General features: G+C 32.3%; 2 protein-coding genes across 2 annotated transcripts; both read right to left on the reverse strand.

Annotated features, from left to right (window-relative positions):
* Positions 1-1,427: 1,427 nt before the first annotated feature.
* Positions 1,428-9,620, reverse strand: LOC109788240 (shaggy-related protein kinase eta). Its single transcript, XM_020346921.3, has 12 exons — positions 9,468-9,620; positions 8,624-8,713; positions 8,370-8,429; positions 8,023-8,295; positions 7,866-7,940; positions 7,708-7,764; positions 3,379-3,519; positions 3,227-3,277; positions 3,063-3,134; positions 2,849-2,932; positions 2,583-2,684; positions 1,428-2,387 (listed from the first exon to the last, which is right to left on the reverse strand). Exons 1-12 carry the CDS (start codon positions 9,477-9,479, stop codon positions 2,328-2,330), a joined length of 1,077 nt encoding a protein of 358 aa, XP_020202510.1. The 5' UTR covers positions 9,480-9,620; the 3' UTR covers positions 1,428-2,327.
* Positions 9,621-11,296: 1,676 nt separating this feature from the next.
* Positions 11,297-15,707, reverse strand: LOC109788241 (nucleobase-ascorbate transporter 2). The gene is made up of 13 exons (XM_020346922.3): positions 15,348-15,707; positions 15,127-15,224; positions 14,672-14,848; positions 14,223-14,323; positions 14,000-14,075; positions 13,826-13,885; positions 13,462-13,646; positions 13,227-13,323; positions 12,619-12,764; positions 12,437-12,528; positions 12,274-12,351; positions 12,015-12,175; positions 11,297-11,709 (listed from the first exon to the last, which is right to left on the reverse strand). Exons 1-13 carry the CDS (start codon positions 15,436-15,438, stop codon positions 11,497-11,499), a joined length of 1,575 nt encoding a protein of 524 aa, XP_020202511.1. The 5' UTR covers positions 15,439-15,707; the 3' UTR covers positions 11,297-11,496.
* Between the last annotated feature and the right edge of the window lie 3,689 nt (positions 15,708-19,396).

Raw genomic sequence — 19,396 nt, forward strand, 5'->3', positions numbered from 1 at the left:
CCATAATTTAATTATAATAAATAAATAAAAATAATAAACTACAGTTTAATCTTATTAAAAAAATTATATATGGGACCTTGAAACAGAAGTCAAAAAAGAAAAATATGGGAGCCGCAGAAGATTTGTCCTTGGCAAGACGCAAACCGAGAAAAAAGCGAGCAGGAGAGAAAAGAGGACGCTTTTTCCATTTGCGGTCAAACCATCAGCCTCTCACACGTCACACCTAAATCCCGTGGGCCGTGGAGGTGGAGACTGGAGCCTCACCAGTCACCCCACAATTGGACACACCAAAACACCACAAAAATTGAAATTCAAATATTACAAAATAACACACCCAACAAAAGTAAACAAAATGCTTAATGCTTATCAGGAACTACAGAAAACAGATCCAGAAAACAAAAAGAGCAAGGGGGTAATACTTTCATATGAGACAACAGTAGTTCGATTAAGCAAATGTAGTTTCACAAAATATAAATTTTATTCATTTTTTTCCTAACCAATTTCTTGTGAGCCACCAGTGTTATCTTCGTGTTCCAAAGAAGTAATACCAACTAATATCCTTTCTGCCATGTGCCATATACATCCAGCGCTAACATAATTTTCATTTTTACTCTGTACTATCATGTCATGTGCAAAGCATCTAAATCTATATTACTGAAATCGGAAACTAGCCAGTTGTGTGACCTTATTTTTCAAATATAACCACTTGCACAACTGCAAACATAAACGTGATTAGCAGGATCAACATGTGTGAGAGAAAATTCCTCACGGCCAAACTAGAATTTATTTGCCACACTTTTTTTTTATAAAAAAAAAATAAGTATAGAATAATCGATTCATAATCTAATAAATCTTCATAACTACGATGATATTCAATGTAGCACAAGTCAGCTGTAATATTTCATTCAACCAGAGCAATTATTTGATGGCATGTGTACCTAAGATGATAATTAATCATCTTCAGTGCCACCGACAACAGACTGGTTAATCATGTCCACAAGCTCAACAGTTCGGAAGAAATAATGCACTGATACGCTCAAAACGAGAAATCTATGCATAAAGTCCTAATATAACATGAAGATTAAAAAAAAAATGGAAGGCTCAGCAATTGAACAAGAATCAGGACATGTGTTTGAAGTGAGAAACAGGCAAACCCAACATTACATTTCACAAGGAGCATGTTGGCCTATGTTGGATGGATATGGGTACAGGATAAAAAATACGTAATTTTAAAAAAATCTTGGGTACAACCACGCAAGTTTGTTAGTGTAAACTTAAAAAGATACAGATGAGAAATTTTCTTATATAAACATGATCAAGACGAAAAAAAAATAAAATACAGAGCTCTTGTCCTGATAAATTAACCCAAATTTTAGAAGCAAGAAGCAAACTCGACTAGGACAGAACCCCTCCTAAACCAACACAAGTTTTTCTGGAAGTTATTTCTCATTGATAATATTTCAATAAAGTCTGCCTTTAAAAAAGGCTACAAAGATATCCCTAACAAAAATCCTAATTGATCCTTATTGCTAAAATAAAAATAGAGATTCCCAATTAATAGGATCAAAATGAACAATTATCCTAAACAATAAAATAAGGATCTGAAATCAAGATTCTCAAATTCAAATATCAAGATAGGTTAAGATAAAGAAAAAAAGAAAAAAGATGAAAAAATCAAGACTAAATAAATAGATATGATAATCCTAATTAATGGTCCACATCAGCTTCATCAGGACAGAGTAAGAACTTGAACTTCAAGCCCTTCAAATAAATCCTATTTATTTCCACCAATATTTAACATTTTGCTTTCATCCTCACTATAATCTCTTATTTTGGGAGCGGATGACGATTTGAATGTATAAAAACTAAATCCTTCAAGGATGTTTGGGGATTGTAGCACCATAAACGATCCACCACAAGTTTGGGACAGTACATACCCAAATAGTGCCCAAGTGTATTCATACCGAGTTAATTTACTTTTTTTGAAAAATAATCATGTTATATACCTGGTACCTACAGTACTCAGTGTGTACCCGGTACGTGTCCACATTAATTTTAGAGTTCTCATGCTTCATATATGTTGGCTGGAGTGGTGGATCAACTGCTGCTACCCAGAACCCAATTCTTGGTCCCAGTCAGGCACAGAATTACACTGCCACCATATAATAACTTGTAATTTAGACTATAAGATGCTACCCCTCTTTTAACTTGTATCCTATACACTTTGCCAAGCTTAAACATCCTGTTCCAGATAAACAAATGGTCATATTGTGGCTTTGCCGAGCTTAACATCATGTTCCAGCCAAATGGACATATCATAGCCCTATCTACCGCTTCACGTGGTCAGGTATCAATTTATCAATAAGCTCTGGAGATGCTCCAGATAACTGTAAACAGAGAACATAAACACGTAAGAGACTTAACTGAATATCAGGTCATGGGTATATTCATGATGAAGTTATCTATCAAATTTTGGTATATAGGATGTTGATCTTGAATCTTGATCATAAAATTGTATTGTCGGGCATTTGGATTTTTGTAACCTTCGTTCAAAGCAAAAAAGATGAGGCAGCCACACTCACCTCTTGTTTAAAGTTGAATAAAGGGGGAAATGGACTACCATCCGGCAACTGAGCATTGGGTTCACGGAGTTCATCAAAGAATGGGTGTGCACATGCTTCTAGCTGCGTAACAAAAGAAAATCTCCTCAAACTGCTATGCTAGATAATATATATACCAGTCACTAATGTAAATGATAAGATTCAGAAGAAAAATAGACTGGCACATTGAAGAAAGACAAATTATTTGCACACAGACAAATAAATCACAATTAGAGCATGACACTCACCGCAGTACATCGAAGACTTGGGGAATACTGCAGAAGCCGGGAAGCAAGATCAATTGCTTCTGGAGGCATTTTTTCATGGAATATCTACACTCAAAATTTATATGGTTTAGAATTTCCAGGATTCTTTTCTTTTCACTTTACTTTGATAATCTGAAAAACCAACTGGCAGAAGAGAGCTAAAAATGTAGCCCTTGTGCCATGAATGTGCTCTAACCTGCGGAAACTTGAAGTTTTTTTTGTTTGGATTCATACAAGGAACTTCCTCCTGAGTGGGTGTGCCAAGAACCTGAAAATGAAATACATATTTTATTGAGCTGACTTCTTATGACAAGAGTGATATGATCTTAGAAATCTAACATGTTGCAACACCAATTGCACCTTGATAATCTCTACAAGCTGATCCACTGCATTTTCGCCAGGAAATAATGGCTTCAAAAGTTCCATGTGTCAGATGGTATGTAGGTAGTAAATAGTATTGAGTATGCGACTATTTGCATCATTTTATCAGTAGAATAAAAGCAATGACAAACCTTGCCCAAAAGCAGTTCAGCAAGGACACAGCCAGCTGACCAAATATCAATTGAAGTAGTATACTCAGTGGCACCAAACATAAGTTCCGGAGCCCGATAGAAAAGTGAACATATATGTGATATATTAGCTTCACCTTTGACCTGATCACACAAAATCCCAAATAAACAAGAAATGCCGGTCGGAAAAAAAATGATTGTGGACATTGTAATAGGAGTCATAATTCAAAAGCTTATGAACGCATAAATTTAATGCATATATAACATACAAAAACCTCCAGAAAACACAAAAAAAGTGTTGAAGAACATATGCACAAAGTTTTGATGATGTCAAAGCATTGTAGAAAATAAAAGGTCAAGCTAAAACAAGTTGATCAAGAAGAAAGATCTCAAGAATTAACTAGATAAGTCTTGTCAATTTAGCTTAATATGTAAAAGGAACTTTTTGAAATTGCAAATTTTACTTGGACATTAAAATAAGGATTTCAAGAAATACTTAAACTTAGTCTTTTTGAATATAAGAATAAGATTTTGAAAAAGAAAGTAAAAAGTAAAGTGTTCAAAAAACTATACAAAAATAATTTTGACTAGTAAGTAAAAGCTTCTAAATTCATAAGTTTTCAAAAAGCAAAACTAGTAATATCAAATGCTAAAAACGTGTTTTGGTAATCGATTACTAGACCTTGTAATCGATTACTAGAAGAGGGAACTTCAAAATTTGAATTTAAAAAATACAACGTTTCAAATTATTTTTGAACTTAAAACTGTTGTAATCAACTACCAATTCCTTGTAATCGATTACCAGAGTATCTTTTTTGAAAAATTGTAAAGAGTTACAACTCTTCATAAAAAGACACAACCTAAGAAATAATTGTCTATAAATACCTATAATTTTTCAGAAGAAGGTTACGAACTCTATTGTGAAAAAGATATTTACAAAACTTCTTGGCCAAAGTCATTTGCATTATTCTCTAAAGAATTCATTAAGATCTTCAAAGTGTAATATCTACTATTCAAAGAGAGTTATTTTGTTATACCCACTTGATCATTTGATCTGTAAAGGAGAAAGAGTTTTTATCCTCGTTAGTTTTTGAATCTCAACACAAGGAAAGGGAGTTCCAAGGTGTTAGAGGATTCAAGTCTTGTAAGAATTACAAGAATAGTGAAAATCTCAAGTTGGAGACTTGAGGACTGGACGTAGGCAAGATTGGCCGAACCAGTATAAAACAAATTTGCAATTCTTCTTTCCCTACACTTTTAATTGTTATTTAATTGTCTTTAAGTAGTTTTGCATCATTAATCTTTATATACAATTTGTCTAAGAAATAGAATTTATAAGAAAGCATTTCTAAAAACTCATAAAGGAAGAAAAATTGGATAACTTAATTCACCCTCCCCCCTCTCTTAAGTTATACAAGGCTACTTGACTAACAAAAAGAATGGATTACCCAAAAGGCCCAAAACACAGCAATATCAAAAACCAAAACTGCTTGGTCTACCCAAAAGGCCAAAACAATATCATATAAAAGGTTTATGTGACAAAGATAAAATGTTGAAATATATATGTGGGGATTGCTAATATACATACAATTTTTTAGTTGGAATGCATTAGCAATCTACACACAAAATTTATGACAAAAAACTCATTCATCTCTTTAGTTAACACGTTTTAGGGATATTATAGTAATTTGATATCTATTTGAAGGAAAAAAAACTTGTTTCTATCTCCTCTCTCATCTTTCAGTTCCCTCAATCACATCCTTGCAGCTACCAGCCACTTACTCTAATTTGCTGACCACTTCATTCCTCTCCCTAGTTCTAATAATCACTCTCTGTACAGCTCTGCACACCATACACACACCTTCACTGTTGCGCAGAAGTTACATATGCTAATTTAGAGAAGCTATCTCATATTAACTTCTCCAAAATATTTTTTTAACTTGCGTATAATCTAATTTTAGCTTATAAGGAAGTTAATTCGATCTTTTCTTTTTCTAGAAGTGTTTATAGAAAAGTTTATTCAAATAGGTCCTAAAAGTAGAAATAGTAAGGTTTGAACCCAGTGATCAGGGTATGAAGAGTAAACCAGTTACAAATATAGTTATTGGCTTATTGCAGTAGGAATCACTCGATGAGGAGACAAGTATTATAGTGTGGAAGATGTCTTAGAATAGTGGATTTGAGCCTAACTCAACCCTACAAAAGATATGAAGAGTAAACCAGTTACAATATAGTTATTGGCTTATTGCAGTAGGAATCACTCGATGAGGAGACAGGTATTATAGTGTGGAAGATGTCTTAGAATAGTAGATTTGAGCCTAACTCAGCCCTACAAAACCTGCTTGTGAGGTGAAAGTTGTTTTCCACTTATATATTATTTAATTTCCTAATCTCTAGTCGATGTGGGACTTAAATTTTTCCCAATACACCCCCTCACGTCCAGTACTATTGGACTTGGTACGTGGATAAATGGTAAGTAGCCCTTTTGAATAATCTAGGATAGGCGGCCCACTTTAAGAATCTAGGAAAGCTTTGATACCATCTTAGAATAGTGAATTTGAACCTAACTCAACCCTACAAAACTGGCTTGTAAGGTGGGAGTTGTTTTCCACTTATATATTATTTAATTTCTTAATCTCTAGTCGATATGAAACTTGAATTTTTCCCAATATCTTAGAATAGTAGATTTGGGCCTAACTCAACCCTACAAAACCGGCTTGTAAGATGAGGGTTGTTTTCCACTTGTATACTATTCAATTACCTAATCTCTAGTCGATGTGAGACTTGGATTTTTCCCAATACACCCCCTCACGTCCAGCACTATTAGACTTGGTATGTGGATAAATGATAGGTGACCCTTTTTAATGATCTAGGAATGGGTGCATGTATCAATGGTAGGTGACCCATTTAAAGTGGATTTAGATAGCTCTGATACCATCTTAAAATAGTGGATTTGAGTCTAACTCAACCCTACAAAGCCGACTTGTAAGGTGAGGGTTGCTTTTCACTTATATACTATTTAATTGTCTAATCTCTAGTCCATGTGAAACTTGGATTTTTTCCAATAAGATGAGAGAGAGTAAATCGAAGGAAACAAAGAAGGGCAAGCAGAAGAGAAGTTCCTGAAAATAATGAAACAAAGCAAGTATGACATGATGGACATAGCTTTCAGTTCTCTGTTGCATCGTGGGACGCTTCAGAGTAAGGAAACTATCTACTGAACTAAAATAATCTAAAAAAAATAATTTCCCCTTTTTTTTATTCAATTTCTTATTTTATCTTGGGGTTAAAACAAATATTTTAAAAATTATTAATAGTTGCACAATTAATTACAAGGTAACCAACCACTTTTAAAGTATTAGGGTGCAAACTATATTTTTTAATAAAAAAGGGTTTTCCAATTTATAACAATTTAATAAACTTTGATAGTTATTTGAAAACATCAATCAATAAAAAATTAATTCTTTGTTTTCTTTTCACCATCTCCTGGCCACAATTTCCGGAATTCCAATTGTGACATCCTTGTCATATACACCATCAAAGGTGACTGTTACTGTTAGGATCCAATTGCAAGGTATGAGTATGGAACTTATTCCCTATGAAGCCCGAATACTCCAAAAATGGAAAAGTATCGGTGTTGAACCCATATTAGACACCGATACGGCTAGGATACGTATCCAAGGAGTATCCGATTATTATTATTTTTTTTTTAAATAATTATTGGATAAGGCTTTGATATGGCTTTGATACAGCTCACAATGGCTGGATACGGCTTTATAACATGTGATACAGCTTGGATACGTTTTTTTTACCCAAATGTTCGTTTTATTAATATTTTAATTTTTTATTTAGTTTTAAAATTTTTAAATGGAAAAAACCTTTTAAAAGTTAATATACATATTCTACAAAGATACATTTCTCTCTTCTTCTTTTTTACCAATATTTTATATTTATATAAAATTTTCTATTTTTTCTAACATATCGTATCCTTAATTTCAAAAAGAAATTCATATCCCCGTATCTGTGTCGTATCGCACCCATGTCGTACTAAGTATCTAGGCTTCATAGCTTATGCCCTAAGTTGGAAATATGGGATTCTAGTATGGGGTTTATGAGTATGAGGCCTTGAACTTTCCCACTACAACGGTTAGCTTTTTTGGTTGGTTCCCTCAAGGTTCTAATCAATGATGTTAATTGATAATACTTGGTTGAGATCTAATATAATTAAAGGAGAATCTAGTCTTATTTATTAGATATAATAATAATAATAATGATGATGATGATAAACAAAATACAAATGTGTTTGAGTTGCTGAGAATGAAGTCAACATACCAACACTTTTGCACTTCCAAAATCACATATCTTAACCTGGTGTGTAAGTGGGTCAACCTAGAGAATACGGAAAATGACATCAGATTAGGAAATAGTTCCTTTATTTGGAAAGAAAGTCTTAATAATAATGTCCATTCAGCAAGAATATATGAGCAAACCAGTATATTTTGAGGCGTCAAATCTCTGTGGCAAACCCCAGGGACAGTGTGGATATAAGCCAGCCCCCGGAAAATCTATATTTGTACCAAAGACCTATATCAGGATGTGAAAAGATAAAACAAAACGTTATCAATCCCCAGAAAATCTGAAGCATACCTGATGCATGTAAAGTTTTACATAGATAAGTGGCATTCTTTGATTAGTATTACTATAGAACTTTGAGACTCGATACATAGACTCTGGAATATATTCCATCACCAAATTAAGGAAAAGTTCATCTGCACTTGTAGTGGAAAAGAAACGATGCTTCAAAGAGATTACATTTGGATGGTCCATCTTGCGCATTAACTGTAGCTCATGATTCTTATATCTTCTGTCCTGTAATACTTTCTTAATGGCCACAGGCTCCCCCGTTTCCAAGCATTTAGCCTAAGAGGAAAAATTATCAGCATGTGCCAAAATATATGGAGATGGTATCAGCTATGAATATAGTATTGGCCTACCAAGAAGACAATTCCAAATGACCCAGCTCCCACGATGCGTTCCGCAATGTACCTTATTGTCTACAAGAAACATCAACAGAGACATTAAATTTTCAACCAAATATTTAGCATGGGTCAGAGGTGAAATCACCTAAATCCCATAGCATTTAAAGATCCAAGACTCCAAGTTACATTTTTAACAAACTCAGAATCAGAAAATAAGATGGTTAATAGTTGTCAAATTAAAGGAAAAGTGGGTTTCACAAAGAAAATACCTGTTTGGGCTTCCCATTTTTACCTCCAACTGTAGTGGATATGATGTGACCATTCAGAGAATCATTTCCATTCTCAACAGAGGTAGACATCTGTCAAATTGCCACAATTATTAACAACATATAAGAATTGAATACTACAATTTCAAATGTTTTGCACATATTTCAAAACGATTCGTTGTCTCAAAGAAGGTAAAGTTGGAAGAAAAGAAAATAGTCATCGAAAACATAGTAACACACTCGCTAGCCAGAAGAGACTGACCAGAAGGATACAGAGTGCTAACCAGATCATATTGCAATTCATTTATTCAAAATCTAAGCTCCATAACAAAAGATAGGTACTAGGTAGACAGCACAAGGATGATGTTAGATTAGAGAAATTAAGGAAACAAGCTGGTTAAAAAAAGGTTGAAGACAAGCAAACATAACAGCAAAAACAAACAAGCAAGCGTGACGAATATAGTAAATAACAAGCAAAAATGAAGACAAAATCCTGAATCATTAGACACCCAGTTCAGAACCTCTCCCCAGACCCCAAATAAATAAATAAAATCTCATAAATAAAAAAAAACACCGATCAAGATGAAACTGAGCTAAAGGGGTATTCTCTTTTAAGCTCAATAACCAAAATCTTCAGCGAAGGAAAGATTTTTCTTCACCAGAAAAGAAAAATAGAAAAAGAAAAAACCCTAACAGTCCTTAGCATAATCAGATGAGGAAGGGGAAGAATAAAAGAAGAAGAATTGGAGGGCTATAGAAGTGTTAGCAGGTTGATCCTCGGAAATAAGGAAAATTAGAAGGTGGTTTTGCAATTTAACGAGATTCGAAAAAAAGGGGGTGAACGCACCTGGTCAGACATGAGTGTTGTGGGATGAGGGAAGAGAGACTTGTTCTTTATAGCTTACTGGTCTATTTAATCCTTCCGTCACCGTCACCGTCACCAACTTGTTGCATAACTGTTTTTTAGTTTTTAGTCTCTACAACAACAAATATCTGCAACACCATATTTACATTACAATTTACAATACGCCCTTGTCTTTTATTCTTCTTTCTACACACCTACTAGCCTGCCAAGTAAAGAATTGTATTACTATATAAAATTATATTTTTTATTTATGCTAATAAATAGTTTCAGTTGTAATATAGAAATATTTTTAAAATCCTTGGGGAGAGATATTTCTTACTACCTTCACAGTTTTATATTTTATATAAAAATAAATGATTAATTTATTGAGGCTAATAAAAATAATTAATTAAATATATTCATTTTTATTAATTATGTTATAAATTTAAATTTTATTAAAATATACTCGTTAAATTGAATGGTTGAAACAATACTTACATTTAATGACAACCTAATTCATGATATTTTTTTTTCATGAATGACTATAAGTTGGATTGTTAATAGATGAATAAATATATTTAATTATATAAGAATTAATAGATTTGACAAATAAAGATTAGATATTATCCATCAATACATTAAAGTATGTCTATATTCTTATAATGAAGACTAAAAGAGAATAATGATTTATTTCATACTAAAAGATGAGAGAGTAATTAATTGTAAAGAATGCCTATGAAATACATCTTCAAATAAAAGTACAGAAATATTGAGGATCTCTAATTAATAGAGTGAGGATTTTACTTTATAAATTAGATATTTTATTTTTTATTAGAAAATAAATATTCTGTTTATTCTTTTCTAAATACAATATCTTTTATTGGAATCAATTATGTTTAAGTGTGATTATTATGAGTGGGAAGTTTTTCCTTAACTAAATATGATTATTATAAACGATAAAACTCATCATTTGATTAATTTAAAACTATTTCATTTTTATTGATTCATGTGTTCAATGATAAATATTCTAATTTATAATATGAAAATAAATGATTTTATAACAAAAATATTTTTTTAAAAAAATAGACTCCCTACTTTCATAAGACTTTTTAAAATTTAGATTAAATTTTAAAAAAATCATATCAAGGATACATAAATTAGATCCAGAAAACAAATTAAATTTATTCAAGACGAAGTTTAGCTTGACTATTCCTTCTCTACCCGTACCTGGAAAAAAAATTATATCTGTTTGTCCTTTATTCTCATATTCCTTATTTGATAAATCCTCAAATATTAACGTTGTAAGTATTGATTACTAGAATTTAGTTTATAAAACTTTACCAAGTAAGTGACTTTTCAAAATGTCATTACTTCACCTTGTTACAACACTACTATCAATAAATAAATAACACCGTGTAATCTCTCAATTTATAAGGACTGTTGTTAATTACTTAAGTGCCACTTTGTTATTTATGTAATAAATTTGGAAAAAATCTATAATCTACAAAAATATATATTTCGGTGAAAATTTTACTAAAGTTATTTATTTATTTATTGTCATTGCATATTAAATTAATTTATTATTAAAGCTATATTCTTTTTTATTACATACATTATTTCTAAAATATTATTGTTAATACTTTAGAAATAATGCATGTAATTAAAAATTAAAAAAAAAAAAAAACTACGCTAATAGTTTATTTAGTATACGATGTGATGATAATATTGAAAAATTCCACTACTTCATAATATTACAAACAAGTTCACAAATGAATAATAAAATTTGCCTATTTAAGCAAGCAAGGGAAAGAAAGAATGAAAAGAACAATAAATATTGAGAATAAGCAAACGAATTAAAAAATTGAGAACTAAGTTAAAAATTTAATTCACAAGCAAGTTTTTGTTGTATTATAATGAAAAACTGTAATTAAACCAAATTCCTCTGCTTCCTGAAAATACATACATGAACATTTTGTCTAGCTCTTCACTCCCAAACCCTTATTTGGAAATGATGTTTTTCCACTTCAGTCTTTTAGGATGGAGGGAAGAAGCGGTTGAGGTTGAAAGGTAGGGTGTAAAATTCTTCATTTCTGCCATCTCCTTTAAATGTTCTAAACTTAGCCCACCATGGCATTCCTCTATCTTTCGCACTATCCTTGTAGTCAAGAGTGTTGTCCAAGAACACACCAACAATCAATGCAACGGTTGGGGAAGAAAAGAATATAGTATTGAGGAAATCATTGAACTGCAAAACCAAAGGACAAAAACTCAATTTCATTATTATATTTTCCATGAAAAGAATGTATGTCAAGGTCCTAAAATTGGTTTTAGTTAAATGTATAACAAAACTTAGATGCAATGATTCTCTTTATAGGTTATTGATTCTCCTATCAAAGTCCGAGTCAAATATTTATTATGTATATTATTTGTAGTAAAACTCTAATAATATTAAAAAAAAAGGTACCATAAAAAGTTGAAAACTTAAACTCCATCTAAGTTTTGTCATTGAACATGGTGTTCACTATGAGAGAGATAAAACAATGAACTCACCCATCCAGCCTTTGTATGAGCAGGGCCATGAAAGGCCCTGATAGTGTATTCTCTGAAATACTCAGGAATGGACAAACCTAAGAAGAGGGCAACACCACAAATAAAGAGGTTCCTCATGGAGTTCATGTTGGTGAATTGCAAAAATGATAGCCCCACAGAAGCTGGAAAAACAAATTAGCAATATAATTGTCATAACAAGGTAGAGGAAGGAATCAAATAGAAACAAAAAGGCATAGTTAGTTTAGTTGGTGGTACTCACCCACAATTCCAAACAAAACACAGTACACAGCAGCAAAAATGGGGAATGGTATTGATGCAAATAAGGCTCCAAATTTTCCTGAAGAGAGAAGCACACTATGAACTTCAAGTAACACTATGAAATTAGTTGGAATTAATTTACACATTGATGTTATTCCACACACCTAACATGGAGAAGAATATCATAAAGCCAGCTGAAACTTGAATGACCCTTCGACTGCCAATACGGTTGCTTCCTAGAAGCCCCACGTTCTCTCTGTCATAGTCCTAAAAGAATCAATTTGTGTCCCCAATAAAAAGTGAAGAAAAGAATGAATATTACTTCATGAAGAACAATAGCACTTACACAGAAACTGTTGAACCAGTGAGTGTTCCAAAAAGGCCATTCAGCAAGATTCCGATTCCCTGCCAACCAATACCACGGCTCAGGACGTGAGCAGGAGGTGGTGTGGCACTTGCTAGACGTGATGCTGCTTTGTATGCCCCAGTTGACTGAAAAGAGGAAAAAGAAGAAAAAGATTTTAACAAGGTTTTAAGACAAAGGCTTAATTCCACTTTTTACCATCAGTAACTGCACTTTTTACAATCAATATGTTGTCACTCAATTTTAAAATTTTACATATTTTATGATTATGTTTGTTTCTCATATTTATTATGTTGACATGTCACATTACCACATTATCATTTATATATTACATTAATAATATATGTTTATAATTAACATGACATATCAATATATCAGTATGTCACATATTAATATATTACGTTGTTAATAATCAACTAACAACGACAATCAATTAATAGGGTGTGAAAATGTAAAATTTATATAAAAAAAAATGCAATTAAGCATAAGTAAAATATTAACAAATTTACGATATGTTATGGGTAAAACTTTTACTTTATTTGTGCATATACTATTTTGTAGAGCAATTAATTTTTAGCACGTGGCAATACCTCAACTAATGAGACTAACACAGCAGCCATCATTCCAAAAGCATGGCCAGCATCAAATGTAGGAGCACCCCACTCAAGAGGGTATGGAATCTTTATCCTGCCACAACATTTTCAAGAGTCAATAAGTGGCTCAATCGTATTATTTGGCTATATTCATGTACATAATAATTTTTTAACAGTAAAAGTATGTGTGTGTATACAAATATTCAACAACAAAGATCCTTTTGGTACCAACCATGGAGCAGAAGAAATGAGATTTGCCCTGTCTGTCCTGCAACTACGCTGGGTTAAGTCCGGGCGGTGTTTGTATGCTCCACTTGCTGTTAACAAATGTGCATATGCCCATATCACTGTTGTTGCTATCAGTAGAGCAAATCGCTCTAGTATAGGTACTTGTCTTATCTGAAAATTCTTCAAGTACTGCACATAACACATAATTAGGAGTGGTTAGTGACAAGGGTTTTGGGTACTTAAGCTTATTAGTTCAAGCCTATGCTGGTGAAATTTCAAAAACTTTATTTTCTATTTGTTATCTAGAAGCTTGTTACAACCTTTTTTTTCACTGTGTATGAGATAACTACAGTAAATATAATTTGTACCTGAGAGAAGGCTATAAACAGGATTAGCATGGGAACTCCAATTTCAACGCAAGTCCCCACCTGAGAAAGGACAGTGTAATTTGTTAAACATGAGCCAAGAAAAAAATACTATTAAATTTTATAATTAAGATATCCTGACATATAGTACAAGCAACATGTGGTTTAGTGTTATACCACAAGGAAGCCTCTGTCAAATAATCCAAAGCCAACTAATGCAATTACTGGAACCATTCCCAGTGGGCTGAAAAATCTGAATAGAAAGGATGAGGACATCAATTATTAGATATATATAGGCTATGGAATGTGGTATTCAAGTTTCATGCTAATAGCGGATATATGACTTTAAATGTATGCATACTTCCACATAAAAAAAAAATAAAAAAAATAAAAAACTTACCTAGAACAAATAGCCCATATTTGGCTAAATCCCAGAATTATTTGTATGCTTGAAGCTACTATTAGAGCTCCTTGGACTGCTCTCATTGTGCTAAGAAATCTCTGGAGTTGAATAGAAAGGCGTTAATTTAAGCAACGGAGATGACAAATTCAACATGATTTTAACGTTTTCTCATGCACATTATTATTCTAAACTTTGTCCCAAGTTATTTTCCCTGTGTAATGAATGGCTAGTAAAAGAAGACAAATTTCACCACCTTATGTAGGGCCAACGTACTGCCAACAAGCTTAACAATAAATATGACACTAATGTGTATAGCTCGCTACTCTGTAAAGGTCTTTTTTCTAGTTAAAACTATAAATTTTCACATTGAATAAGCTTTAACCATATCAACATAACAATTGAATTGAGGACAAAACATGAAAGAGAGATTACAGAAACGCACTAACCAGATGTGGGTCCTCTATCATTGCAAAGGAAGGATCACGAATTATAGATATAACGGGGACCATGAATGCATATGATCCTCCTACCACGGTTGGTAATCGCGTTCCAAAGAGTGTCTGCAAGAGTGTATTAATCCCTTCAACAAAAAGCAGGGTCTGTACCACCCTCACTTTATCATCCTGAACCAACAAGAAGTCAATACATAAATGTCAATTCTCTCTCTATATATTGGCAATTTCATTTCAGAGCCACCAAACTTCATTTCGGTGGGATCCACCCAGCATGTGACAAAATCAAATACATAAAACAAAAACAATCAACCAAAACTTCAAAACTTTTCCTTAGTATAAAGATTTTCCAATGCTACATCAAAAACAAATCATCAGTATCAATCATAACAACAAAACAAACTGGAGTAGCTAAAAGGACTTGAACATGGAAAATAGAAACATCTTACATCACTTCCACCCATCACAGGCACCAGAAATGAAGGGATCATCACTGCAGTTCCTAAGGCCAAAATGTAATGCTGGAAACCCAGAGCTATAGTCTCAGCTGTTAAAATTTCAACAGATATATCATATACCATATACCACTCAGTGAAAACTAAACTAGGAAACAAAAACACAAACAATGCAGTTTGAGAAAAGATTGAACTTTGAAGGTGGTGATGCATACCCCATGATGGGTTTGAATCTATACAGTACTCTAAGCCTTGAAGTTGGTCCATTGGTGGGTGGCTTATCTCCTCGGGCTTTATAGCTGCCATGATCACTGCTTATGAAGCACAGAAGAAGAAGCAGCGAGAGGACAAAACACACACTTTGATCCTCCCAGATAGAAAGTGAAAGTGAAGAACCTAGACTGATTCAGTGACAGTGGAGGCTGAATGAAACTGGTTGAATCAATGTATGATGTTGAAATTATGAAAGTAAGAGATGAGAAAAGAAAAAAGGAAAAAGTTATCTAGCACTGAGCACTAAGGCCTTTTTTTCTTCAACTTTGTTAGCGGTTGCTATCTTTCTCTGTGTGCTAGTGATTTACTTACGTTATATATATCAAATGGTTCCGTTAACTTTTCAATTTTCCCAAAGTGCCCCTTAAGGAACTTCCAAAAAACTGAACTCAAATGTTACCGTTGCTTCACTGTTCCCATTAAACTTTACATCTAATATTTTTTTGATGTAGCTTGGTGTTAAACTGGCACAGATAAGAAGGATATTAATGATAAGTTGTAAGGTGAGTTGGCTAAATGGTTTGAATAAAGGTGAAAGTTTTAATTGACGTAAATATATTTAATACATTCAAATTAATATTTATTTATATTTAATATAATAATTATAAAATTAAAGTTTTTTTTATTATTATCATGGGGTATTTATCGTCAAACAAATAATTTCTTTTCAAAAATTTGATAGATATTAAATAGTTAGACATCTTTTGTCAATTTTAATTTTAAGAGTAAAGTTAAGATTGAAGTGGAGGGAAGATTGGGATAAAAAGAGGAAAAAAAATGAGATGAAAGTGAGTTATAAGAATGTGAATATATCTATATTATTACTCCACTTTATTATATTTAATATTAAATATATTTTTAATAAATGAACACATATTTAATATCTTATTTTGGATGTTAATCCCACAATAGCAACTCTAGTAAAACTATATCGAAAAAAATCACCTCATTTTTACCTTTATTTTTTATTTGATAAATTAAAATATTTCTTAGCCAAAAGTTAAAGACTAATCCTCGAAGTATTAAGATTTATTTAAAAAAAATAACTTTTATGAATTAATTTGGTACGATGATAACAATTAAAATTAAAATTAAAACAAAAATTATGAATCAATTTTGTTTTGAGTAAAAACTTATCCATAAAATAATGTCAAAGTGTATTAGGTGTCTCACATTAACTAGCTAGTGGTATAGTTAGATTGTATATACATGTACGAGTTTATTTATCATTCCTAACAGAAACATTTCAAGATATTGGATTTTCAAATTATTTTGTGAATCTCATTTGAGGGTATATTTCTTTGTCGAAAATGTGTATGATGTGAAATGAGGAAGCTTTAGAAGAATTTCTACCTACAAGAGATATCAAACAAGGTGATCCCATTTCATCATATTTATTTGTCCTATGCATGGAAAGATTGTTTCATATTATTGAATTAGCAATGATCCATTAGTTTTGGAAGCCTATTTGTATATCAAGATAAAGGGCCTAATATTTCTCATTTGGTCTTCACTGATGACTTGTTGCTTTTTGTTGAGGCCTCATTGGAGCATGTTGAATTATTCAAACGTGTTTGGACCTCTCCTGCTCTAGCTAAGGTCAAAAGGTCAATCAAGAAAAAATAAGAATTAATCAAAAAATGTCTCATGGGAAGTAAGAGAAGAGATCAACCAACAATTCGGTTTTTAGCGTACGAATAACTTAGAGAGACATTTAAGAGTTCCTGTCCAGCATTGTAGAAGCTTTTTGTTGGATGGTCAAGATAATCAGAAAAGGGTTCATGCAGTAACTTGGGAAGAGATTTGTAAGCCTAAATTGGGAGGCGGTCTAAGCATTAGAAGCACGAGGCATATGAATTTCCTTTTCATGATGAAGAACTGTTGGGAGATTTTTACTTCTTCCAACAAGTTGTGGGTTCAGGTACTGAAAGCTAAATATAATTGTGGTATGAAACTGTTACCAAGGATAACGGCTAAATAGAATGTCTATGATGTGTGGAGAGGAATGTGTACTATCTGGCCATTAATGGTAAAAAGCTTAATTTGGAGAATTGGGGGTGGAACTCACGTGCAGTTCTGGCTAGACCATTGGATACCCAATGTTCCAATTTTAGTTGATGTAGCAGATTGTAATGTTCTAGTAGAGGAAATATTTAAGGTTGTGCCTAATTATATAAATGAGTAGGGTGATTGGGAGTTACAAGGGATCAAGTATTTGTTCCTTGCAGATGTTTGGTGTCTTGTTGTTGGTTTGGTTCCACCGTCTCTAAAGGAAGACCCAAATGCAGTTGCTTGGCATGAATCTTCATATGAGAAATTTTCTATGAAAAATGCGTATAAAATTATTCGTCATAATCATAACGCAGGAGTGCATCGAGTGTTTAGTGATATTTGCAATTAGAAAGCATCAAAACTACTTTAGATTTTCCTTTAGCACATTGCACGCTCCAGTTTAGTTACAAATAGCTTTCAGTTTAGCAGAAGGCTATCAAGGTGTGCTACTTGCCCCTTATGTCTTAAAGAGGATGAAACCACCTTACATATTCTACGTTATTGCATAGTAGTGTTAGGAATGTGGAATGCATTGTTGCATGGATGCTCCCCATCATTTTTTTTTACTTCACGTGATGCAAATGAGTGGATTACTTTAAATGTGCAAAATAGTAATCAAATAAGACCAACTTGGGGGTGTTATTTGCTGTCATCGTGGATGCTATATGGTTTTGGAGGAATAAAATGGTTTTCTAAAATGATTAGGGGAAAAATATATCCCAGTTGGTTTACCAAATTCAAGGCCACACTACTCGAATTTGTAATGTTAGATTTGGTCGTTGCACAAGTCAGAATAATATTTGTTCTACAACTCAGTACTATTTGGTGGGGTCTTTCTCTTATGGGAGTATACAAGCTTAATTGTGATGGTGTTGTTAGTAATAGAGTTGCTTCCTATGATAGTATTGTTTATGATTATTGAGGGAACTTTATTGTGATTTTTTATGAAATTTAGGCCCTTGTTTGATAGTTCAAGCTGAATTTTAGGTTATCAATCATGACCTAAAAATTATCCCATACAAGAATTTGATTGGCGTTATTTTAATAAAGATCGACTTGGCTTTGATAGTTAAGTTTTTAAATGATAGTTGCCTTAAATACCATTCATGTTATTCCTTGGTGAATAAAGTAATAAACATTGTTGGTAATGATCATGAGATGATATGCACACACATTTTTCAAGAAGTCAACCAAGTTGCGGGATAGTTTGGCTAAGCATGGACGTTTGTTAGTTGAAAGTATTTACATTTTTCAAGATCCTCCTTCATAGATCCAATTAGCTTTACTTGTTGACTTGTTATTAGTTTCTTTCTTTAGAAAAATTTAATTTGAGCTTTTATCCTCTTTTACATAAAATAAAAAATAAAAGAAAGTAAAAGTCTCGCTCACTAAATTGAGTATTTTATTTATAGTATAAGAATAGAAAAATATTAAATGAAAGTCGCACTATGTACAACTTCAATTTAAAAAATACATTTTTTATTATAAAAAAACTAACAATTTAAATATTAGAAAACTGAAGTCGTATAACATTTTCTTATTGAAATTTTTAAAGAAACCCAACTTCTTAAAAAAAATTTAAAAAAAAAACTCCAAGTCACAATTTCTCCCGTTTCAGAAACACGACTTGTTCAAATTAATTTTTTCTTTAATTTACCCATCTTGATAATTAAAAATTCAAATTCTAATATATGATTGAAGGCTAGTTGGAACGATATTTATATTATTCGTATATTTCAATTAAATTTCTCCAAATGTTGGATTTGGGGAGAGGCCATCCACAACGAGGTGCTTTACCCAAAAAAATGCTTATCAGTATCTATTCTCCTAAGATCTACCATTGCATGGGGAATTATCTAAAAATTAGGAGCTTCTGGAAGCATTGCAACTCTTGGTTTTTTTTTTAATTAAAAATTAATATTATAATATATATATTTTT

The sequence above is a fragment of the Cajanus cajan genome, chromosome 2 (genome assembly GCF_000230855.2).
Source record: "Cajanus cajan strain Asha chromosome 2, NIPB_CcT2T_4, whole genome shotgun sequence".
NCBI classification, from domain to species: Eukaryota; Viridiplantae; Streptophyta; class Magnoliopsida; order Fabales; family Fabaceae; genus Cajanus; species Cajanus cajan.

Coding starts and splice junctions, on each gene's coding strand:
- LOC109788241 (XM_020346922.3), bottom strand. CDS start 15,438: ATGGCAGCTATAAAGCCCGAGGAGATAAGCCACCCACCAATGGACCAA. Junction 13,886..13,999: donor TTGACAGAGGCTTCCTTGTG/GTATAACACTAA, acceptor GTCCTTTCTCAG/GTGGGGACTTGCGTTGAAAT. Junction 12,352..12,436: donor GATATTCTTCTCCATGTTAG/GTGTGTGGAATA, acceptor TTCTCTCTTCAG/GAAAATTTGGAGCCTTATTT.
- LOC109788240 (XM_020346921.3), bottom strand. Junction 3,135..3,226: donor AGCTTGTAGAGATTATCAAG/GTGCAATTGGTG, acceptor TTTCATTTTCAG/GTTCTTGGCACACCCACTCA. Junction 2,933..3,062: donor AAAACTTCAAGTTTCCGCAG/GTTAGAGCACAT, acceptor TTTTGAGTGTAG/ATATTCCATGAAAAAATGCC.